The sequence below is a fragment of the Theobroma umbraticum genome, unplaced genomic scaffold (genome assembly GCF_002168275.2).
Source record: "Theobroma umbraticum cultivar Fairchild unplaced genomic scaffold, ASM216827v3 scaffold_95.0, whole genome shotgun sequence".
Lineage (NCBI taxonomy): Eukaryota > Viridiplantae > Streptophyta > Magnoliopsida > Malvales > Malvaceae > Theobroma > Theobroma umbraticum.
The window spans coordinates 11,085,810-11,105,188 of NW_018397257.1; the positions used below are offsets into that span (position 1 = coordinate 11,085,810).

At 37.4% G+C, this 19,379-nt stretch overlaps 3 protein-coding genes across 4 annotated transcripts; all 3 read right to left on the minus strand.

Annotated features, from left to right (window-relative positions):
• Positions 1-1,671: 1,671 nt before the first annotated feature.
• Positions 1,672-5,463, minus strand: RRP41L (3'-5'-exoribonuclease family protein). Its single transcript, XM_021422759.2, has 7 exons — positions 5,068-5,463; positions 4,103-4,181; positions 3,852-3,954; positions 3,588-3,708; positions 2,948-3,036; positions 2,263-2,412; positions 1,672-2,114 (listed from the first exon to the last, which is right to left on the minus strand). Exons 1-7 carry the CDS (start codon positions 5,204-5,206, stop codon positions 2,025-2,027), a joined length of 771 nt encoding a protein of 256 aa, XP_021278434.1. The 5' UTR covers positions 5,207-5,463; the 3' UTR covers positions 1,672-2,024.
• A 363-nt stretch (positions 5,464-5,826) lies between these two features.
• Positions 5,827-12,024, minus strand: NCRK (Protein kinase superfamily protein). 2 transcript variants are annotated; one of them, XM_021423740.2, is made up of 12 exons: positions 11,855-12,024; positions 10,959-11,016; positions 10,408-10,494; positions 10,012-10,131; positions 9,712-9,822; positions 9,138-9,419; positions 8,708-8,949; positions 8,324-8,620; positions 7,863-8,096; positions 7,506-7,733; positions 6,160-7,303; positions 5,827-6,066 (listed from the first exon to the last, which is right to left on the minus strand). In XM_021423740.2, exons 3-11 carry the CDS (start codon positions 10,475-10,477, stop codon positions 6,992-6,994), a joined length of 1,896 nt encoding a protein of 631 aa, XP_021279415.1. In that variant the 5' UTR covers positions 10,478-10,494; positions 10,959-11,016; positions 11,855-12,024; the 3' UTR covers positions 5,827-6,066; positions 6,160-6,991. The 2 variants fall into 2 exon arrangements, with proteins under 2 accessions (XP_021279415.1, XP_021279419.1); XM_021423744.2 differs by having other exon boundaries at positions 10,012-10,110; positions 11,855-12,023.
• A 2,128-nt stretch (positions 12,025-14,152) lies between these two features.
• LOC110413027 (E3 ubiquitin-protein ligase WAV3-like) lies at positions 14,153-19,086 on the minus strand. The gene is given in 4 exon segments (XM_021423738.2): positions 14,153-15,370; positions 15,373-15,837; positions 15,840-16,521; positions 18,387-19,086. Coding segments are annotated over 4 exon segments (2,205 nt in total). The 5' UTR covers positions 18,663-19,086; the 3' UTR covers positions 14,153-14,588.
• Positions 19,087-19,379: the final 293 nt, after the last annotated feature.

The window sequence follows — 19,379 nt, forward strand, 5'->3', positions numbered from 1 at the left end:
ACTCACAACAATTTTAAGATATTTCTTTATTCTTTCTTTGATTTTCACCTTAAATTGTGATTTATTCATTCTGGATCAGCTTTACCCCACATCATCTTGAGAATTTAATGAAGCTGAAGAAAGAAACAAGTCACCATCCAAGTTCACAGGTTGAAACAGGGTTTTTTTGTCGTGGAAAGGGTTTGGTCTCCAGCTTGACAGTATCTTCCTGTCCTGCCCTACTCCTGTATGTGACGGTGCACACATTTCCCCATAAATTTCAAACACAACTGTTGTTTCCTTCCCTTTGTTCGTCTAGAAAACTAAACCCTGCCATTTCAATCAGCTCTTCTCATTGCCAGCTTAAGCTCACCACCCATTTTTTTTTCTTCTTTTTTTAATAATCATGAGGATTACTTTGGAAAAGTTAATTAATGCTACTTTATTAGATCTAATCCGACAAGCCAGAGAGATCTCGCCTTTGCACCAGCTTGATTTCATTTAAACATCTTGCTTCCTAATACTGAACATCAGATTTTTTTTTATCAACCTTACTATAAAAACTGCTGAACATATAGATATAGAAACAAAGAAAGGTACAATAGGGTATCAATTATCTTAACTGGTTTTGCATCGAAAATCTGAAACTGAACCCGAGAATTGAGTCAAAATTCTTTTTTCAAAAGATTAATCTGACATAATGTACAGCATTTACGGTTATAAATTTTTAATATCTCCTTATTTGTTCGATATAAAATTGAAGCACTCTACTTATTTCTTTTGAAAAGTTCCGCGTGAGGTTATATATATTTGTAGAAGATACGATTAACTGGCAGGATGAGGCCAGCTCAATGTTTCAATGATGGTGTAGCAGCAGGGGAGAGCCCTGCTCCTGGAAATTAAATTCATGGTCGTTTATGAAGCTGGTGGCAAGTGATTTAAACCATGAGGGGCCACATTATGGGAGCCACAGAGACCATTAAATGCTATGCGTGGATCAATGTATGACCCACACTTCTTTACATCTGACATACCAATGCTATGATTTTCTATGCATATCTTAGATAGTTGTGACATTAACTGGATGAAAGTTTCACACGTTTGCTCTCACATTTTCCTCTTCTATGTGGCATGAAATGGATTGCCTATTCGTGTTAAATTTATGGACAATTCGGATGGTGACATGCTAACTGATCGTCAGACATCTCATTATTGATTTGCCATGTCCCCTATATATACCCAACTTGATACATATAGTAATTAAGGATGAATATTTGATTAATGGTTGAAAAATCCAAATAAACCATATCTATTTGATCAAATCCAATACAAAACCGTAACGATTTATTCGAATTCAATCAATTTTGATCAATTTATTCTATTAGAACTAATTGATGCTCACCCTATGGGAATTTTTTATTTTTATGGGGAATATGGTTTGAATATGATTCCATGCATCCAAGCTTTTAAGGATGTGCATATGGCTATTAATTTCTTTATACCCCAACCACCTGCAATCTATGTTCTACTGGCCCAGAAACTGGGATCAGAAACTCAAGAACCAGATGCTGGGACAACATTCACTGTCAGTATTCTGGCAATTGCTGTCATATGACCAGCTGCCAGGGCCTGTATTTGGCCCGAACAAAACAAAAGGAGTTACTCATGCAACCATTTTTAACTCTGAATACAGAAATCAAGCTTTAAATATAAGCTAATTAATCTATTCAGCTTAACTGCACTCCACTCATAGATTGATGCTTTGTCAGCATCTCCCTCGAGAGAATAGAAGCAAAACCAGCAGCAAAATTCATTTACAATTTCTGATTCAAATCTAATAAAAGACAACCTGCTGCTTAACACTTCTCATATTGATTGGTTTTTAGTGGAACTAGGAATCAATGTAAATAACATTTGAAATGAGGGGAAATAAACTCAACTCGATTACAAAATTCTCAGAAAGTCCGCATTTACCAAAGGAAGGGTTGAAAGGAGAAAGAGAGATAGATTGTGTTGTAAAAACAAAAATTAAGAGGCACATCTTTTTACTCTTGTGAAGCAGACGCGGCTTCCTTCAAGCATGACCTCATGACTTTACCAAGCTTACCACAAGCATCAAGGCAAAGCTGCATTGCCTGTATATGGAAGCAATATTAGAGCTGTTGGCACCATAGATGTAGCATTTTTGCTTTGCAGAATTGGTTGCCCAAATTTTTCATAAAATCTTGATGGAGCTAACATACAAGCCAAAAGGAGAAATATGTATTATATCAAATGGCATACCTCATTAATATCTAGGGTTGACCATTCTCCTGTAAATATTAATTGAGTGACCTCATAACGAGAAGGCATACATGTAAGCATTAAGCTTCCATCTTGGTAGCTTTCCTCTTCGAGAATAGGATCAATCACGAGATTTTTCCCTAGACAGGACTAGCAACCAAATTTATGCATCAGCGCAGGACGTAACATAGAGAAACATATGTGAAAAAAGAGAGTTCTTTAGAGTGGAAATCACAAGGCAGTCTACATCAGTCTTCCAGGTTAAAAAGGACAAATCCATTCTACCATGTGTAAGGTGAATGGCATTTGAAGAATGGCATCAAGTTCATGCAGCAAAGGACCAGCTTCTGCATATTGATGCTGCTGTTAATTTTCCAATTTGTAGCAATTCATTATCAATCCCACTTTCCTTGTTACAAAAAATTTAACCACCTACTACATCAAGCACAAGATCAATTTTGTTGGCATATAACTGATATACTGGCACTAGCACAGCATCAATAATAGCATGGTAGTAATATTTACTACTGCAGATAGCAAGGGAAGTGCATAACAAAGCAGCCAAAGTGAACTGAAGAAAAGTAAAATGAGCACAAATGAGCAGGAAAGAGTTGCTTAAATTTATACGTGCATGATGATCATAATGCCTAATGCTCAAGTGCGAAACATGAGCAAAGACCCTTACCACAGAAACTGCAGCAACAAGGTCATACATCATGATCCCTGCATCTGCAAGGGCAAGACTAGCACATGATATCACTACAGGAAGATCACCTGCAACCAATGTTATGAACTTATCAACAAATGGCAATACAAGAGTTTAGGACATATCCATAGCTTATAAGAATTTTCATCATGATTATAAAAATGAAACTTTTGACACTATACAATCACCTAAATTATTCAACTAAATGAACACGATTTGAAACATAACTAATTGTAGTAAATTGAGAACCAAATTACGAGAGAGGGCACAAGAAGGATCTAAAGAATAGACAGGTTAAGAAATGTGAGAAAACGTGGGAAATTTGATTAAGAAACTTACAGCAGAGTGAGGATAAAATCTATTAATAAACTAATTCACATAGCATAAAAAGCTGACCATTACTTCTTTCATGGTAGTGGATCCTCAGTTACAACCAAGTTTGGAAAAGCGAAAAATAAGCAAATTATTCAGGCTAAATTCAGTATCTGTTTAGAATGAAATGCTAGCCACATCCTAGTATCACAGCAGAAAAGAGAAAGCCACTGAAAAAAGAATATGTACAAGAACAGATAACAAGCCAACTGAAGCCTAATTACTAAATATCAATACAAGGACTTACTGCCCCCAGATTCCAACACCAATGCAAAAACATCCACGGTGGTCTTGGGGAATGTTTCCAACATTATTGCACCTTCCAAAGCTTTATGAAGCATTGAGGAAAACTCTTTGTGGTCTGATCCCTAAGAAAAAGGAGATCCAAGAAATAGAATCAATTTAATAGGAGAAAAGAACTAAAAAGGGGATTAAAAGATTAGATCAAATAAGTTATGGAAAATAATTAGTGACACCTCAAAAAATTTACACTTCAAATCATCTGACATACCTGTCCTCGAACTGGAGTGGCAAAAGTTGTATAGCTGACATTACAATTTAACCGCCCAATATCACTGTACATCATTGCTTTCTTACTTTCTCTTGGTCCAAATCTAAATTGTTAAAGACCAATGACATGTGAATATGTAGAATAATCACCGGAAACCTATCAGTATTTGAAACAAAATTTTGCTAAAGAAAGCATATGGTTGTAAAATTCCAACCAAGAAGAATATGAGAATTTTAACACAGATGACTCACACAGACACAATGACCTTGGTATTTCCAAACTCAGCATAAGCAGATCCAGAAGCAGAATTTACTGCACCTGTCCTGAAAACTGCAAATCACCAACATTTGAGCATTCATTTCAATTCACCAAATCAGAATCCAAGAAGCACCAATACAAAGAAGGATATGGAGAATGAGCCATAACTTTTCTATAAGAATACATCTTTCTTACGTCCCAGAAGCCTAAAAACTATAAGAAAATTGATACTTTGTGGTAGAAGCAGGAATTGATGATACCATGGCATGACAACTGAACAAGTATGAAAAGCTCATACTCTCTTTTGTCATAAGAATGAACACTCAAATTTTAAATAAGGATAAGAAAGGAGACACGGGAACCAAAGATAGAGCATACAGGCACAAGTAAAACTTGAAGAAGCAAAACCACTTAAACTCGTAGACGATTGGCCAAACAGAACACGCAGCTGAAGCATACTTAAACAGAGAAATGCTTACAAACATCGAACGAAGCATGAAAAACAACCAAACAAAATTACGTATCGTGTTTATTTAACTCATCAAGACATCAAACAGCACCGATCTACCCAAAGGCATTCAATATAAAATGTCATATTATACCATATCCAGTATGAAACTATGAACAAAGACAAGCCTTTTAATGATGTCATTAAAAAGCAAATAAACTTAAGCATACCCCAGGTAATGAATCACACTAGCATACAGAGAGACACACAAAAGAAATAATTAAAATCGTTTTTTCTAGGATGACTATCAAAGAGTCAAGAGACAGCTTGCTAACATCTAAAAAAAACACTCAAAGTTTTCAGCTTTACATGCAAAACATGATCACAAAGTAAAATCAAAAGCCAAATTACCTATATCCATGATCAGATTAAACCCAAAAGGGCAAAAAGAAAGAAAGAAAAAACCCAGAAATAAAAGCTAAAAAAAGACAAAGAACAGAAGAAGCTTACATGCGGGTCGGCACTGGTGGAAGCCGCGGCCATCAGGTCGGACCCAATCAAGATCGTTGTCTTTGAAAATGGGCGGTCGGGTTTTCTGAATCAGAGACGGGGAATACGTTGTCGGAGCTGAACCGGGTTTTGCGGCCATGCTTTTTCTTCTTCTGGTTTCTCCTCCTCCGTTTTAGTTTCAGTCACAAGCTCTGCTATTTCCAAGTTGGCCCTGGTTTTATTGTTCCTGCTGCCAGGTCAAGACGGTACGTTTCGAAAGGATAAAAATTAAATACTCCCTCTAAACGATATCGTTGAAGTCATATTTGAGTACCCGACGTTAATGACGCAATCACCCTTACACAACCCCTTGTTTGGTTGCGGAGAAAACGAGAGAAAAAGTTTGGATTTTAATGGATTATGTACTATTAATCTTGGAGTGAAAGTTGAGGGTCCTTACTTATACATCGTTTGATAGACCTTAAGACCTTGTGTGTTTAGTTTTACCTTATCAATTAAAATTTATATAAAAATTTAAATTAATTATTTTTTAAAATTACATGATTTAAATTCGAAAAATCATCCAATTAATAATATTTGGACCCGAACCGATATATCAAGAACAATTAAGGTAGGGAGATCCAATAAGAAGAAAAACTTTAGCCAAGTTAAAGGGTTATTTCCTTTTGAATATTTATATATCATGGATGAACATAAAGTGGGAATTGATTTACAGGATTTGGCAAACTGTAATCTCAGCAGATACATGAGAATGAGAAATAAAGACAACAAGAAGAATCAGTTCCAATAAGTTTCAATCCTTATCAACACACAATTAGAAAAAGACAAAAGGAAACCAAGGGTGCTTCCAAGTCATGTAAACTTGCTTAAAAATAGGCAAAACAGAACGGAAAAATACAATTCCTTAAAGAAATGCAGCTCTAAGGAGGAGGAGGCCCGGGCTCGAAGAGTGGAGGGCAGCAGCTTCTAAATACACCACAGCAGCACAGCAACCACAAGCTGCAAACAGAGAGGGGAGCCAAGAAAATGAGACAAGCTGTTTTGTTTCTTCCTGCAGAAGTAAAATGCAGTACTGGGGAGAGAACAGCTTACCAAGATTCCCAAATCCCTCCATCCGGAGGAGGAGCCGAATCTAGCAGCGGTGTACTTGGAGGCGGAGGTGGATCCATTGCTGACCCTGGATTGTTGACAATGGTGATAAGACCTTGGGAAGAAGGCTTAAATTGGTGAGTTTATTATATATGTTGATGGAATTCTACCATCCTTTCTCAAAGTCATATATCAACTACCGTTCAAAGGGAGACTCCAAGTCTGCAAAAACAAGACACCCAACTAACACATAAACAAAGTTAGTGTTTACTGCTCTGAGACTTGCCAGACATCCGAAATCCAAGGCAGTTAACAAGGAAGAGCATTGCTGTATAAAGCTGCTGCACCGGACCTTCTAGAAGAGAAAATGATTGAAAAATGAAAAACATGATGGCATTCATGATTGTTCTGTCAACTTGTATTTGGTTTAAGGATTTTTTGGGTGCAATGGATCGTGTGAGACAAGTTAAAAATTCGATATTGAATGTTTGATGGCGGCAACTTGGAAGTAGAACTGATTCTCCTGCAGTGGCCATTGCTGAAAAAGATTGCCCATCATCTACAGTCTTTAGTTGATTTGATATTTTTTACTAATTTTGTATAAATATTTTGTACAAACGCATGAAACGCGATAAAGGAAAAACCATGACCTAGTACTAACACAACCTGTGTGCGGCCTACTCTTCAAGACAACCCCCAACAAATAAAAAATCAAATGGATATTTTCTCAAAAACCGACTCCCTGTATGATGTTCCTTTCTTAGAGTAAACGGCAGAAAGAAGCCCAAGCAAACTTGTGCAAAATGTGTTAATCCTGTCAGTAGAATAGTTCTTCTCAGGGGGACTTAACATTTGCCATGCGGAATGATTCAAACCGAGGCTCTGTTAAGTCTACTGCTTCATCATCATTGACACGCCAACTCCTAGCATTGGAACTCAAAAGGACCAGCCTCTCCATACACTCAGCAGGAAGGGGACCTATTTCTTTGCCGATAATTTCAATACCATCTGTACCTAATTGTGGTGAGCTCTCAGCTGAACTAATAGACGTAGCTGGTATATGCTCCTCTGTATCATATAAAGCCTCAATTACACTTTGATGTCTCTCTACAAGAGCTTCATTCTTCACGTTATGGGCTGATGGCATCTGCACAAGAAAACAGGCAAGATTATTGGGCTCATTTAATAGGTTGGCAGACATGGCAACCCTCATATTATTGGATGTATTCCTCTTGATTTTAATTAATGAGGCCAGTTGTTTCCATTAGGGGTATGGTACTATAAACCATGTAACTATCATAGAGCAAAGACGGACAAGCATCGACTTCTGAACAGGTTTAAAGCATTACCTGGAAAAAATTTACAGGGATATTCATTCTTTTAGATTTATCTGGTGCAATAGTTGAGAGGATTTGCACAACCTCGCTCATTGTTGGCCGAGCATCAGGGTCTAACAGCAAGCACTCCTTTGCTAGGTAAGCCATTATCTGCATCTCTTCTTCTGGAAAATTCCCTTTTAAACGTGGATCAGGTAACTCTGTGGTCACTCGCTTACTATCCTGTAAACGAGGGATAGCCTGAATGGGACAAAGTGCAGACAAATAGTTTAAGCATCACAACCAACATCCAGATATTTAGCGTTGCATAAAAGAAGAGGCAATGGAAAGGAGCTGCTTAAAAGACTACCATGAAAATATCTACTTTACCCATATAACAAGACTTTCTTCTTTATTGTTTGATTCATGGATGGGTTGCCGACCAGTGATCAGTTCCAGAAGAACTACACCGAAACTGAATACATCTGACATAAGTGAGGCTTTTCCAACAATTGCATATTCAGGGGCAAAATAGCCAAAAGTGCCTTGCATTCTTGCTGGAGAACTGGAACAGCTGGGAACTCCATCAGCTCTTACACGTTTGGCCAAACCAAGATCAGTTATCTGCACATGTTCACTATTTATGTTAGAAACCAATATGTACACAAATGTGTGCGAAATTAATGTATGCATCACATTTCAAGTTCAAACTCAATATATATTTATTTGTCATCTAATTTTCTCAAGACATTGTATAAAATATATTTTTGTAAACATTATACGTGGTTCTTTTCCTCTTTCCATCTGGAGCTTAATATTTGTAGCAGAAGTCTAATAGTAATCACTCTTACTTTAGCTCTCCAGTTGTTGTCCAGGAGAATATTTGTGGATTTTACATCTCTATGCAATATTCTAGGAGCAGCAGCTTCATGAAGATATTCCAAGCCCCTTGCAGCACCAATAGCAATACCAACACGAGTTTCCCAGGTCATGTTCTCCCCCAAATTCCCATCCAAACAATCCCTCAAATTACCATTAGGCATGTATTCAAATACCAGTAGCCTCTCAGCATGTTTCCCACTGAATTCTGAACAGTAGCCAAGCAAGGGCACCACATGACAGTGATGTAGCCTTGACAACAGCTCGACCTAAGCAAAACAACACTGTAAAATACCATATAATATTTTGGAGAGCAACATAAAATCTCTTGTTTAAAAGTCAAGTTGAGATTGTACCTCTGTTGAAAAGATGGAATCTACATCAGGACCTCTTTGAATTTTAAGTCGCTTGACTGCAACAATTCTTCCATCCTTGAGCTGGCCTCGGTACACAAAGCTACTTCCTCCAAGTCCTATAAGGTTGGAATTGGAGAACTTATTGGTTGCATTTTCCAGTTCAGAGTAGGCGAACTGGCAAATTGTTCCAAGTATAGTCCCTTTTTTTCCCCGACAAAGGAATGAAGCCTTTTGAAAGCATCCTGAAAATAGAGAAGACCTCATGCTTTACATATCCCAAACCAAGTTCAGAATGAAGAATGCAGCATGCAAGGTTCAGAAACATATAAAACCACAGAGAGCTAGCAGGGCAAGAAATGGTTAAGAGTTTGTATTACAATTAAAAGCAAATCAAAGAAAGGGAAGTTATAACATGTTACAGCTTATATACCCGCAGCAGGTTTAGTAGGGAAGCTGACGGTAACTGTAGTTTCTGACACCAAAGAAGTCCTACGACTTATCAAGTTGGTAGCACTATTGCAACTTGTTTCTTTATCAGATGAGAATATTGGTGGTTGGATAGGGCACTTCGTGCACTTGTCCCTTCGACAGAAATAGCATGTTATTGAAGCAAGAAATGCCAGTGTTGTGAGAATGACACAGAGTAATAGAATAATCACAACATCTCTGTTAGAGTAGTGCTTTCTTGAAGCTGGCGCCTGAGGAAGAGATCCTGTCAATTCAATTAAGTGCCACTGAATAAGCTCCTAATCTTTATCTGAATATTGGCCAATTACTTTGAATAACAAACCATAGTATCAAAGATGAAAGAATAAATATACATTAATTACTTGTTAAAATTAAAAAAGAAAATGGAAACATTCATGTGCACTGGTTCTCTAGAATTTGTTTCAAAAGCTCCTTCCATCAAACCAGGCAATCTTCTGGTTCATGGTACATACAGGCAGCTGAGCTATTGAATTCTTCAGAAATACACATTTATATTGGGAGTTGGAAGAAAGTACCGGCAGTGCAGTTGCAGGCGGTAAAACACGTAGTATTGTGATTGTTGACAGCTACTTTAGGCAATCCATCAGTAGCACATAAACATGTCCACCTATCTCCACTTGTTTCAACTGCCACATATGATGCCACAGAATTTGGTGTTTTAGATACAAAAAGTTGGTGATAGTTCCACAAAAATGCTAGATGATAGTAGTTAAATAATAGTAAGAGCGACTTCTGTCAATCCCTGGCACCAGCAGAATTATATAAAAAGTAGCTCGAAGATTCAAAATTATCATACCACAATAATATCAGCATACCTGGACTGCAATCACAGGATCTTGAACAGTTAGATTTAAGAACAGAGGTCTGGTTTCCCTGATTTAAGGAAGAGCATGTGCATGTCCAGTTGTTTACGCCTGATGTATTAGAAAGTTCATCTGCCATCAAATGATTACAAAGAAATTGAGATAAGTGGCAATTATGTACATAGCAAACAAACAATGAGAAGCATTTACAAGTCTTCATGCCTGAGAAAACTTAAAACAAGGGAGAAGAAAGTAAACTTTTGGGGTTGCCAAAGCTAGACCTTAAGCTAGAGAAATATCAGGCAAAGGTACACACAGAACCCAGGATTTCCAATGGTAATATGGTGATGTATAAAGAAAAGAAGAAGAAGAGACCAGATTTGAAGAGAGAAATATATTCATACTAACCGCAAAGACCATGCTGAATCCAAATCAAACTAATGACAAAAGCAAGAGAAACTTCCACCTCGAGCTTCATTTATTCCAATTTGAACACTGAAGTGGAAAACAATCTTGTTATCTCTATGTTATAATTCCAAAATGAATGCCTTGTACTGCTTCAACAAAGTCTAAGATTGACAACATAAGTGAAAGCAATCTAATTGAAAACAGAGGATGGGTGGGTAAGAATATCTGGATTTGAATTCTTAGTACAAAAGCTAAAACAAGCAAAATTGCTTTGCAGCAAAGACATGGGAGATTTCCCAGAAATCTTGAATTACCAAAACCATGGTAAAAGCAACAAATTGGTCTAGTTATTTGAGTCTGAGGTGAACTAAATGCTAACTCCAGCTTCATTCATTTTGATTATGTAGTTCTACCTATTTATCAAGTCATCAAAATGGATACACCTGAAACATCTAAGAAGCATAATAACATGAAATAATAAAATCAATAACCAGATAAAAAACCTATAATATTCAATTTGAAGAGAAACAACTTCTAAATCGTATACAAACCTTCATTAGTGGCCACAGCACAACTGTTCAAACTTCCCTGATCTTAAATGCCTCCACTCTGCAGAAAACAAATGACAACCCAAAGTTTGAAAATTGATGTGACAAAGAAAAAGGAGTAGGAATTGAATCAAATGATTCTGCAAATATGGATATGGCAAGATTGGTTCAGGGATTCAAAGATCATGTATGATATAGCATTTGGAATCTCAGACTTAGCAAAACTGAGAATGCCTCTAAATTCATGCCCAGACTCTAGATGAGATGGCCAGACTATCAAAAAATGGAAAATTAATATAGCATGATAGGTACTGTCCAATTCTGGTTGGCCAACAAACATCCTAGGGTGCCAATTCTAATTCTTTCAACCCTTTCCCAAGGTAGTCAAGCAAGCAAGCAGGGAACACGTAATACCATGTTACACACTCAATGCCAATATTCTATACCAAAATTTCTATAACAAACTTCACAAAAAATTTATTACTAGTATCTGTCTACAGTCCCCAGAGGCAGCACTCCAATCATAAGTGTCCAAAAAGCAAAAAACATATAAGGTCTAGCTAATTAGAAACAGTTATTACAGTATAGTTACTTCAAATACTAAATATATACACATGGTGCACAGGGCACAAATTGGTTTTCAAAATAATGGCATCAGAGACCTTACTCCCCAACTCCAGCTGCAACTGCATTAATGGTGTAGAAAGGACACCTACCTAGCTAGCAAAACCTAATTATGATTCTTGTTCCCAGAACTTCCAAGATGAAACCAACATGCTATTTCATCAACATTGTTAGAAGTAACTTGTTTCTAGACAGAAAGGATATCACCATACCAAAGAGAAAGTAAAAATGAAAAACTAGAATAAATAAGCTGGATATATTGTTTAAGTTCAAACCTGAGTGTTAATCTAGGCAGCATAACCTCCTGAGGAAGCTCAAGAAAAATGGGCAATTCATTGCTCTTAAATGCTTGAATACCAACCACAATTCAGTAGTAATTAAGCTGAAAAAAGAAAAAGGAGTTTGCAATGAAGAAGAAACATGTAACAGCACATTTAAAAAGAAATAGACAGAGACTGACAAGGTTTTGAATATGCAGAAGCATTCAGAAACTGGAATAGAAACAGAAAAACAAACCCATCAACCACCTCTCTGAAAGCTACCCATTTGCCAACACGAAAATGACATCTCAACCATTTTCCTTCAGGATTAATGGGTTCTCTGTAAAAATTGAAAAAGTTAAACAAAGTTTAGAGCTCTTGCCAAGTTGGCAACGGTTAAAAAAAGATAAGAACGAGAAAGAACATGGCTTGGCTTCGAAGACATATACTGCTAGTGTCTGCTACTGCATACGTTGGGGAGTGTTCAAAGCGAAATGTAAAGTTAAAACTTCAACGTCGTTGTTTCTACATGTAGGTCCCATTTCTTGTCTCGTGTCGTTGTCCGGATTTTGGGGGGGATGAAGGGGCCTAAGGTGATGTGGACCGTTTGATCAAAGGATGCCAATCATTATGATCACCTGGTTGGATTTATAGGCAATCTAAACATCATTAAACTAATAATACCAATTGAATTAGAATTACTAAAAAGAGGCAAAAGCTATATAAAAAGAGAAGTCAGAACAAATCACGAAAATTTGGCTCGCCTAAACCAATCTTCTTTGGGAAAAAACAATTGCTTTATGTCACTCTTTGTTTCCTTTTCCTTTCGCAGTCTTCATTCATGATTTCAATGGTCTACATACATTACGTTACGTAATGTATATATATTATTATTTAATCACGAAATATTATTTTATAAATATATATAGATAAATATCTAATGATTCTCTCATGGGAATTTTTGATATATAGATTTATTTATTAATGAGATTATACTTATGATTCGTCCATAATTACAAAATTTATATCGACGTTGAATAAGATATAAATTCGTAATTTTTAATTAAGATTTTAATTAAGCTAATTTGGTTAGAATTTCATGTTTTATGTAGGTAAAGACAAGTGACAGGTGAAATTTATTGGAGCCAATATCTGTGCACTGACAACGAGGTGGCGCGTTCGTTTGTAGTTATATTATAGTTTTCACGTGGAAATCACATGCAAAGGTGGGGCCTTGTGATTATATCTTTCCCAGTCTAATTGACTCCTGACCGTAGGCTGTGGATCAGAGGGCTGGTGATAGATTGGTCAATTAATCAGAAGGGTTATGATGTTGATGACTTTCATCATTTGAATTAGATAAGGTGGGTGATCAACTTACATCATCCCAAAATAATTGTTTAAACTTCCATTTTATTGGCTTTATTTCTTTCAAATGTTCTTATTTTGTAATGAATATTTCTCTTTCTCTTATACTTGTGTACATGCGTGCATATATATTGATCTCTAAATATTTATTTGTCTTTAATTTTTTGTGAAAATTATAATAAAAGTAAAATTACCTCAAAACTAGATGAAACTTATCTCAATGGGCGACTTGGTATCCATTTTCCGGTTAATTTATTGCACTCTTGGTTATCCAGGTGGATATTGCTGATTTTCTTCTAAAAACAGTCTGGAATTTGGCTGTGCTGACATGGTAGGAAGTACTTGAAAGAAGCCACCATTAACTCTTGTAGGGTATTCCATGGCAGCTCCAATTAAGGGAGGAAAAGGGAACGCCAGAACAAGCTGTTGCACTTTTCCTGGTTTGAAGATATTTTATGGGGAATTTTTTATTCCTTGAGACCAATCATGAAAATTTGATGATATTTTCTTCCTCAACAAAGTCCACCATGGATTTGTTTGGCTTTAAGAATCTGGGTGCAAATCATGCAACCTTAGATGATATTTCCATCCTTACAAGAAAGATTTCAAATACAGGTTGAAGGTGACCAAGAATCAGGGAGAAAGGAAGGATCCGTCTCCTACATTGATGTGAAGTCCTAAGAGACTCAAAATGGTACAACCTTGTAGGAATGTGGCAAATCTTTGCAACACCCACATATTCAACCGTTATGATTCAAGCATTCAGAGGGATTATGGGGAAAATCCAATCTGATAGTACGTCGTTCAGTGGATTTTTCAGGTTGTGACCAGAATTTGGAATCAGACAATAACATCAATGCCAAGTTCATGAAAGAATGAAGCATATGCTTACTTCTGTTTTCCATGCTACTCAGCAAATCCTCAAGAGTAGACGACAAAAACTAGTGAAAAAGAATCAAAAGCAGATATACCATATCATATATTTAAGTGAAGAATTCACCCCGAGTATCCCACAATTACATGGCTATACCGTTTTTGAAGGAAAGAGAAAAAAAAAAAAAGCCATTGCTGCCTATGTACAATGCTCCATTATCAAAATATGTAAAACACCTAATTCCCAGATTCCCCCTATTCTCACCTCCATTTATCCCACTCAAACCAGTCATTTCAATTGTCTCCAATTTTTATTAATTTACATATTAGAACAAGAAAATATACCCACCACGTAAAAAACACCGAACCCCATTTCTATTTCTCCAATTTATACCCCCGCTTCCCCAAGCAACAAAAATGAAAGACAAAAATTTCACAAAACAAAAGGTTTGTGGATATAGAAAATGAATGTAGGGTGAGGAGAATTTTTTGAAGATTTCACCACTGATTACCTAGGCTGTGGACGTGCTGGAAATGACTGAGCTTGTCGAAGCTTTCGTTGTGAGGGGTTCCCAAAAAACATGGTCTGAGAACGAGTCACCATGTCTGTCATGGAAGGGGTCTGGTAAGCTTGAACAAGGCTTGTACTGTCGGTGGAATCACCTCGTGCAGTTGCTCTCTGCCAGGAATGTGAGCTCAAACCCGACAACACATACGCCCTTCCAGATGACTCGTACACATGACGGTTTGCCATTCTTTCTTGCATCTCCTTCAGCTCAGCACATAGTGCAACACATAACCTGTCACCAGCCTGTGCACAAATGGTTTCCGATAAAGCCCTGCGACAGCTCTCAAGGAGAGAGACAGCACCAGTTAGATCACCATGTTCAGCAGCAGCTCTAGCCTCAGCCATAGCCTCTGCAGCACGGAGCCTATTTCGCTGCCTGTCTACTTCCATTGACACTACTGGTTGTCCAATTATTGTGGGCCTCTGGATCTTTACTTCATTGGCTTCTTCCAAGGATACCATTTCTTTTGAAATGGGGTCTCTGTAAATACATCTAACTTTCAGCAATGACATCTCATCACTGGATTCATCAACTGGAACATTGACAGTCACCAAAAAATCCCTTTCTTCTTCAGCATACAAGTCTCCTACATCAATAGAACCTGTTCTTGCATCAGCCGTCATGCTGGTTTGATAACTCCCTGCCATTATTGAATTAATTCCCAAATTTGGGTGAGCACACTCAACTTTAACACATGCCTCCTGCACTACCACACTTAAAAGCCTCCAATGCATTGGGCAAATGCATCCTGGATCACAGCCTCAGCTTCTATGAAAGAAAATGTACCCCCAGATATCTCAGAAATTGAATGCATTGAAGCAGCATCATGATCTGCACCAAACCCAAAGGCATGCACAGGGATACGGAGACCCGCCCCACCATCCCGATGAATTGAGATAGGAAGAAGTGATTTGTAATCTGCCCTGGAATGAGCTCCACTAGGACTTGTCACAGTATAAGTGTCCTGCCCATCGGATAACAGTATGATGCTTCCAACAGGGTTCTTCCACTTGCGATCTACTATCACCTTAGCACCTTTCCTAAGCCCTTCAGCAATATTTGTCCCACCATTTGATGTAAGAGAGTTAACAGCCTGCAGTGCTTCCTGCCGTCCAGTCTCAGTCATCCGGCGAAGAGGAAAGAGGCGACGGGCTGTTGAGGAGAATGCTATAACAGAAAGCCGGTCAGAGGCCCCAGATGCTGTATCACAAACCCCATAGCTCGTTTTAGCAATGCAAGCTTGGTACCTGCCATGCTGCCACTAACATCAAGAACAGTGACTAGGTCAACTGGGGCACGAGAATTTTGATTCGTTGGGGGAATTATAGTTTGATTTCTGCTATTTTGCCCTCCACTTGCATGGGGAGCTTTGAGATGGATTAATATAGCAAAATTATTATGACAGGTTGCTCTCGGAACAGCTGAAACTTCAGGATATGTTTTAACTTCTATTGCTCCAATAGAATTAATTTTAGTAATATCCTTGGCAAAGAGATTTTCTTCAGTAGTCTCAACCTGCTGATCTAAGACTTCATCATCATCAAAGGTTCCTGGCTCAGAGGCATGAAAAAGTGAAGAAATCTGCCTACTTGAATCTAACCGAGGGGAAGGTAGCCGTCGTACGACAGTCAACCAGGCATCATCCCGGGGCCAATCCACTGGGCTGATCCTAGATCTTGCATTGGGAAGATCAGAAGCAGGACTTTGAAAGGGGACCTCCTTCCATTTTGCTCTGCAAACTGGACAAATCTGATTTCCATGTTTTACATTAGAAGTTATACAGTGGAAGTGGAAAGAATGGGAGCATTCTGCCGTGAAAATAGCATGGCCTTGACCTGGTTTCATTGCTGTCAGGCATATTGCACAGGTTTTCTGCAGTTTGGAAGGACTGGCATGTGAGAAAATAATACTGACAGGTCTGACGTACAACATGCGTAGCTAAAGCAAAGCTATAAAGCAATTACTACACTAAAATGTATGAGTTACTTTAACACCTCCCCCTCCCCAAAATAAAAACTGATCCTAGAGGAGTCAATCGGCAGTATACCAACAATCCAGCAGCTTGAGGAAGCTAGAACTAGAAAAAACAGCGCATTAAATTGCAAAAACATTTTCATAGGCACTCATTAACAAAATTCATATTTCCCCAAGTGCCATGGAATCTTAAAAAGGAAAAAAAAAAGGAGCTAGTTCCAATTCATGAGGATCAAAGTTGGTAGATATCTTCAAGAAGGATTCAGATTCATATTTTTCTTAAGTCTTAACAGAAATTTAATTTCTCCATCGTAATCCAAATCCATATCAAACTCACTCGAAACCATCCATCTGACAGTTACCTTTATATAAAATATCTAGTGTTTCTGGAAAAATGTTAAATTTTCAAAGGTCAAGAATAGTAGTGCCCATCACTGACCCTTTCTGTCACCATACAGCTCTATTATTGAGACTGGCGCATGAAAAGAAGAAACAAAATGCAACCTACCTACATGATAAAGCCCTACTTGGTTTTAGACCAGAGTTAACTACAGTGAAATGGCTAGGAAACTAAAGCTAATATACCATAAAAGGTCAATGGTAAATAGTCAAAGCATTGTAAAAGGACATATCAGGAATTCAACAAAAACCAAAGGGGTGACTTTCAAAAAAGTAAGAAAAATCAAACAACCCTCTCAAACTAATGATGAACCTTTCAACAAAATAACCCAAAAAAGAAATAAAAAGAAAATAATGCAAAGTTCATCAAAAGAAGTGGAAATGATGGGGTTTGCCCCCAAAATTTTATATTTTTTCTTTATTTTCCATTTCCCATTTCCCATTACTCCTTTTTTCTCTCTGAAGCTTACTACAGCAAATGCTCACAACCAACGGTCCACAGCCTTTTCCAAAATTATCATCAAAAGGAGGGAGAGGGAGAGAGAGATAGAAATATGGGTGTGTGGAATAGTGCAGCCATGCTGACCAGACAAAGCACTTTTCCATCAACGTGAAAGAGAGAGAGAGAGAGAGAGTACAGCGGGCAGCAGGGTGTTTGTATTCCTTTTCTAATAAGCCAAAGGACAATGGTCCTTAAAGAGACTAGTCCACTTTATCCCCACATTGGCTCCATATGGCCTTATAGGAGAGTTGAAAACAACACAACAACAAATAACCATCCTCAGAAATTTTCAGAATCAGCACACTATCACACATCCCCACCACCCCTCCTACCCCACATGATAAGTAGCATTGAAAGTTGAAACCAAGGTAGATGAATAGGGTAAAACAAATCAAATTTCTACAGCCAACAACATAAATTGAAACCTGACAAGATTAAACAGTGCTTGACATGTACAATATCTTATCCCCACACAAACCATTCCTAGTTCATACATTGAATCCTATTATTCAAGATCAAGATTATCTCAAAAAGCAGAAGTTAGGCAGGATACAACTGACGCTAACAGTATTTTGCATTAAAATAGTGTAAACATATTACCCTTTCATATAAATCCCACCATTATTGAAGATTAAAAATAAAGTGTTTGATTAAGATAATTACAAAAATTAACCAAATAAGCTAATCACTAAGAACCAGAATCTCCTCTAAGATCCAGCAAGGGGGAAAAAAAACCAAAATTAGCATCATAAGCAAAAATATGAAAAAAAATGAAGAACTCCAAACTTTATTCTCATTCACGAGTAAAAAAAATAAAAAACAAGAAGCGATTTTGGAAACAAAATGGGGAAAAAATGCAGACCTTGGAAGATTTTGGGCTGGATTTGGACAACCGGAGCCCCGACGAAGAAGGGGTCGGAGTTGTGGGGCGGCACTCGTTGCCTGAAGGAGAAACTGGAGACAGAGGAATAGCATCTGAAGAAAACCTTGAAGGAACATTAGCAGCATCATGAGAATGCTTAATGGATGATGTTGTTGATGATGATGATGGTGATGAATCTTCAAGCTTCTGATGAGGCACATACAAACACATGTTCAACCCCAGAGCCAACTTTGCTTTCCTCCATTTACTTCCCATGATAACAAAAAAAAAATTGTTTTTTTTTCTTTTTTCAGTTTTCAAGGTCCTTCCTTTCACTAAAAGCCAGGTTTTTAAGCTTTGGGTTTTGTTCTTCAGGATGTTGAACAACCAGAGATGATGAAGTTAGGCAAAGGCAGCATTTTGGTTGAAAACAAATATGGGGATTCTTGTTGTAGTAAGAAGGAAAAGGAGGAAAACATTTATTTGTGGCTGTGTGGAGTAAATAAATAAGATGTAGGAGTGAATTACAAGTGAGGCTTAATAGATAGAGAGAGAGAGAGGTGAATGGACAGGGATGGCAAGGGAAGCTTTTGACCTTTGGTTTTGTGGAGATTGAGTCAGAGATTTAGCAGCCTTTTTTTTGGCTTCTTAATCTGGTTTGGAAATTGGATATGGAGCTGCTGATTCTAATGGGCGATGCATTAAGAAATATTACTAAGAATTTTTTTTTTCTTTTCCTTATAACCATTTTCTGAAGTTCTGCTTTTTGAGAATTGCCCCTCAACATTTACTTTGTTTTCATCATTGCCACTGATTTGTGCCAGCCATTTCATGCAATATTTTTTTTATCTTTCTATAAATGTTTTTCTTTTTCAATATTTATTTTTCATAAAACCCAATACTGTATTTAATTCGTACTTAAATATTTATCTCTCTTTAATTTTCAAGATATTTAAGATAAAAATTTTGATTAAATATATTCAATACGATAAT

Coding starts and splice junctions, on each gene's coding strand:
- RRP41L (XM_021422759.2), bottom strand. CDS start 5,206: ATGGCCGCAAAACCCGGTTCAGCTCCGACAACGTATTCCCCGTCTCTG. Junction 4,182..5,067: donor CCACCAGTGCCGACCCGCAT/GTAAGCTTCTTC, acceptor GGTGATTTGCAG/TTTTCAGGACAGGTGCAGTA. Junction 3,955..4,102: donor ACCAAGGTCATTGTGTCTGT/GTGAGTCATCTG, acceptor TTAACAATTTAG/ATTTGGACCAAGAGAAAGTA.
- NCRK (XM_021423740.2), bottom strand. CDS start 10,477: ATGAAGCTCGAGGTGGAAGTTTCTCTTGCTTTTGTCATTAGTTTGATT. Junction 9,420..9,711: donor CGCCTGCAACTGCACTGCCG/GTACTTTCTTCC, acceptor TTGAATTGACAG/GATCTCTTCCTCAGGCGCCA. Junction 8,097..8,323: donor ACAACAACTGGAGAGCTAAA/GTAAGAGTGATT, acceptor GAACATGTGCAG/ATAACTGATCTTGGTTTGGC.